Consider the following 4,477-nt stretch of genomic DNA (forward strand, 5'->3'; position numbering starts at 1 on the left):
TAGTATGTTACCATTAAGATAATATTGGGTATTGACGAAGCATATGCTCCATTAGCAATGAAATTTGTTTGGTAACGATGTACGTATTGTCCGTTATTTCTAGATTCGATAACAATGGACCTAATTGCTCATTACCAATTAGCAAAAGGGCATTTTGTTTTATGCCAAGATTATAAATGATTTTTATTAGATTGACTCAATAGTTTAGAAAACCAATATCAAAATAATTGACCGGAAAAAAATTGGAAAAGACATGCAGCCTGATTTTAAATAAAATGAGTTATTTCTTAGAAATGCTATATTTACACCTAAGTGAAAAAAAAAATTAGGGTATATTCCTCGAAATCTATGTGATGTATTATCTACATGTGATTTCCGTAATTTATATTAACAATTTGGACATCAATTTAATCATTCTCTAAGTTATAGAATTTTCATTCCTCGAAATATATCAATAATAAGTAATTGACCCGTCTGCTCTTCAATTATTTAATCACTGAGGGTTCTCCTCTGGGAAACTGATCTATTAAAAATGGACTAACCCGGCATTAAATTGTGTAATGATTTAAGAGAGGAAGAGTGGAAAGTTCTCTGAAATAAGTTTTCAACACAGGCTAATACTTCACAATCGGTAATGCCGGGTATTAGTGTGTCTATGAATGTTATAGAATATGGTAAAAAACTGCCAACATAATATGTAAATCGTAATGCATGAAGGAAGTTTGTACCATGAAACAGCTTTGGCTTTGAGAGAGAGAGAGAGAGAGAGAGAGAGAGAGAGAGAGAGAGAGAGAGATTTACTGTTTCTTAGTGTCGAGTTTTTTCCCCGTATATTACTGTAGGCCTATACGTATTTTTTTTTTCTTTTTTTATAGGGCCGAGTAAGGACGGCAGTTGTGTTGTTGGCACGAGTTCTTGTTCGTTATTGTTCTTGACCTTGTTTTTGTTCTGGGGTTGTTGGGTCTTTTTTTGGAGGCATTGGAGTGTGAGACACTATCTGCTTTGTTTTATTTCCTTCGTCTTCCCACTCAATTCTTCCTCGGTCCTTTGAGCATGTTATCATGCAGCATTTCTTGTTTCTTTTGTTTTTATACAAGAGGAGATAAGGGCAGCTTAAGAAATTTTGTCCTTTTAATATAATACATACCGATGTTTTAGTTATCAGATTAAATGACAATATTGCTGATTTTCATCTGTATTTTGTCTATATTTAAATAGTAATGTGTCTTTTTCTATGTTACCATTCTATTGGAAATGGTTGTTTCAACTGAAAGCCAAATGTGGACTGGTACAAATTATACCGATAGCAAAAATATAAATACAGTCAACGAGAGAAGAAAACATTATTTTCCCCTTCAATCCGAAGTGAATTACAGGAACAGTCAATATTAGCCATTTGGAACTTGAGTAAAGATAGGGCTGCGACACTATCCTCTCTGTAAGGATATGCCACAGATACTATCCTCTCTTTAAAGATATGCCTTAGGCACTATCCTCTCTGTAAAGATATCCCCGAGACTATCCTCTCTGTAAAGATATCCCCGAGACCATCCTCTCTGTAAAGATAGGCCTGAGACACTATCCTCTCTGGAATGGAGGAATACAGTTATCTCTCACAAAAGAGTACTAAAAATTGCTCTGTTTCTCCTCAAAAATTGTGAAAATAAGACCCTTCTTGACAGAAATGGTTAAAAAAACCCTTCCCTTTCAGGAATGGGAAAATGAGCCCCTTCTCTCCCAGGAAATGGGGAAATAAAAAATGAGCCATTTCTCATGAATGAAAAAATAATCCCCTTCTTTCCCAGGAAAGGATAAATGAGCCCCTTCCTTCTCAGGAATGGATAAATAAGCCCCTTCCATACCAGGAAGGGTGAAAATAAGCCACTTCTTCCTAGGAATTGTAGGAATAAGCCACTTCAGCGTAGGAATGGTGGAAATAAGCCACTTCTCTAAGGAATGGTGGAAATAAGACACTTTCGCCTAGGAATGGTGGAAATAGGCAGATTCCTGCTAGGAATGGCATAAATAAGCTATTTTTTTCCTAGGAATGGTGGAAATAAGCCACTTCCTCCCTTTAATGATAGAAATAAGCCACTTACTCTTAGGAATGGTGGAAATAAGTCACTTCCTCCTAGGAATGTTGGAAATAAGCAGTTTCCTCCTAGGAATGTTGGAAGTGAGCAGGTTCCTCCTAGGAATGGTGTAAATAAGCCTCTGTCTCCTAGAATGGTGGAAATAAACCACTTTCTCCAACGAATCTTGCAAATAAGTCACTTCTAAGGAATGGTGGAAATAAGCCACTTTCTCTTAGAAATGTTGGAAATAAGCAGCTTTCTACTAGGAATGGCGAAAATAAGGCACTTCCTCCTAGGAATTGTGGAAATAAGCCACTTCCTCTTAGAAATATTATAAATAGGCCACTTCCTCCTAGGAAAGGTGAAAATAGGACGCTTTCTCCTAGGAATGAGGGAAATAAGGTACTTACTCTTAGGAATGGTGAAAATAAGCCACTTCCTCTTACGAATGGTGGAAATAAGCCACTTCCTCCTATGAATGGTGGAAATAAGCCACTTCCTCCTATGAATGGTGGAAATAAGCCACTTCCTCCTATGAACGGGGGAAATAAGCCACTTCCTCCTATGAATGGTGGAAATAAGCTACTTCCTCGTAGGATTGATGGATATAAATAACTTTCCCCTGAGGAAGGTGGAAATACGCCACTTTCTCATAGGAATGCTTGAAATAAGCCACTTCCTCTTACGAATCTTGGAAATAGGCCACTTCCAAGGAATGGTGGAAATAAGCCACTTTCTCCTATAAATGGTGGAAATAAGCCACTTTCTCCTATAAATGGTGGAAATAAGCAGTTTCCTACTAGGAGTGGTGGAAATAAGTCACTTCCTCCTAGAAATAGTGGAAATAGGCACCTCCTAGGAATGGTGAAAATAGGAAACTTTCTACTAGGAATGATGGAAATAAGCCATTTCCTCCTACGAATGGTGGAAATAAGCCACTTCCCCCGAGGAATGATGGGAATAAGCCACTTCCTCCTAGGAATGGTGGAACTAAGTTGTTTTCTCCTAGGAATGGTGGAAATAAGCTACTTCCTCATAGGAAGGATGAAAGTAGTAAGTAAGCCACTTACTACTAGGGATGGTGGAAATAAGCCACTACCTCCTAGGAATGGGGGTACATATGGTTTTCTCCTAGGAATGGTGGAAATATGCAGTTTCCTCTTAAGAATGGTGAAAATAAATCACTTCCTCATAGGAATGGTGAAAATAAACCATTGCTTCCAAGGAATGGTGGAAAACCCCCTTTCTCCTTGGTATGGTGGAAATAAGCAGTTTTCTCCTAGGAATAATGTAAATAAGCCACTTTCTCATAGGAATGGAGGAAATAAGCCTCTCTGCAAGGATTGGTTGAAATAAGCCACTTTCTCATAGGAATGGAGGAAATAAGCCTCTCTGCAAGGATTGGTTGAAATAAGCCACTTTCTCCTAGGAATGGTGGAAATAAGCCTGTTTCTCCTAGGAATGGTGGAAATAAGCCACTTTCAATGAATGCTGGTAATAAGCCACTTTCTCCTAAATATGGTGGAAATAAGCCACTTTCTCCTAAATATGGTGGAAATAAGCCACTTTCTCCCAGATATGGTGGAAATAAGCAGTTTCTTACTAGGAATGGCGGAAATAAACCACTTCGTCCTAGAATTTGTGGAAATAAGCCACTTTCTTCTAGTAATGGTGAAAATGGGCCACTTACTTCTAGGAATCATGGAAATAAGCCTCTTACTCTCAGGAATGGTGGAAATAAGCTAGTTCCTCCTAGGAATAGTGGAAATGAGCCACTTCCTCCTAGAAATGGTAGAAATAAGCCACTTACTGCTAGGAAGGGTGGAAATAAGCCACTTACTTCCAGGAATGGTGGAAATAAGCAGTTTTCTCTTAGGAAGGGTGAAAATGATCCACTTCCGCCTATGAATAATGGAAATAAGCCACTTACTCTCAGGGATGGTGGAAATAAGATACTTCCTCATAGGAATGGTGGAAATAAGCCACTTCCTCCTAGAAATGGTGGAAATAAACTACCTACTGCTAGGAATGGTGGAAATAAGCCACTTACTCCCAGGAATGGTGGAAATACGCCACGTAATCTCAGGAATGGTGGAAATAATCCACTTCCTCCCAGAAATGGTGGAAATACGCCATATAGTCCTAGGAATGGTGGAAATAAGCCACTTTCTCCCAGAAATGATAGAATTTGACCTCTATCCTCTCAGGATTCATGGAAAAAAATCTTTGCTATCAAAAATAGTTGAAATTAGTTCCTTTCTATTTATAAATTGTGGAAATCAGACATTTCCTTATTCAAAACTTCTATCTAGAGGACTGGTATTTCAAAAGATGTTTCAGTTTCTGGTTTCAACACACACACACACACACACACACACACACACACACACACACACACACAC

At 38.3% G+C, this 4,477-nt stretch overlaps 1 protein-coding gene across 1 annotated transcript in view; it reads left to right on the forward strand.

The window, feature by feature from the left end:
* Positions 1 to 4,267, forward strand: part of LOC137657236 (basic salivary proline-rich protein 2-like) — an 88,970-nt gene extending 84,703 nt beyond the window's left edge. Inside the window, exon 2 of the mRNA XM_068391576.1 lies at positions 3,505 to 4,267. Coding sequence (XP_068247677.1) covers positions 3,505 to 4,267 — 763 coding nt within the window. The remainder of the gene's footprint in view (positions 1 to 3,504) is intronic.
* The last annotated feature ends 210 nt before the right edge of the window (positions 4,268 to 4,477 follow it).

The sequence above is a fragment of the Palaemon carinicauda genome, chromosome 18 (genome assembly GCF_036898095.1).
Source record: "Palaemon carinicauda isolate YSFRI2023 chromosome 18, ASM3689809v2, whole genome shotgun sequence".
NCBI classification, from domain to species: domain Eukaryota; kingdom Metazoa; phylum Arthropoda; class Malacostraca; order Decapoda; family Palaemonidae; genus Palaemon; species Palaemon carinicauda.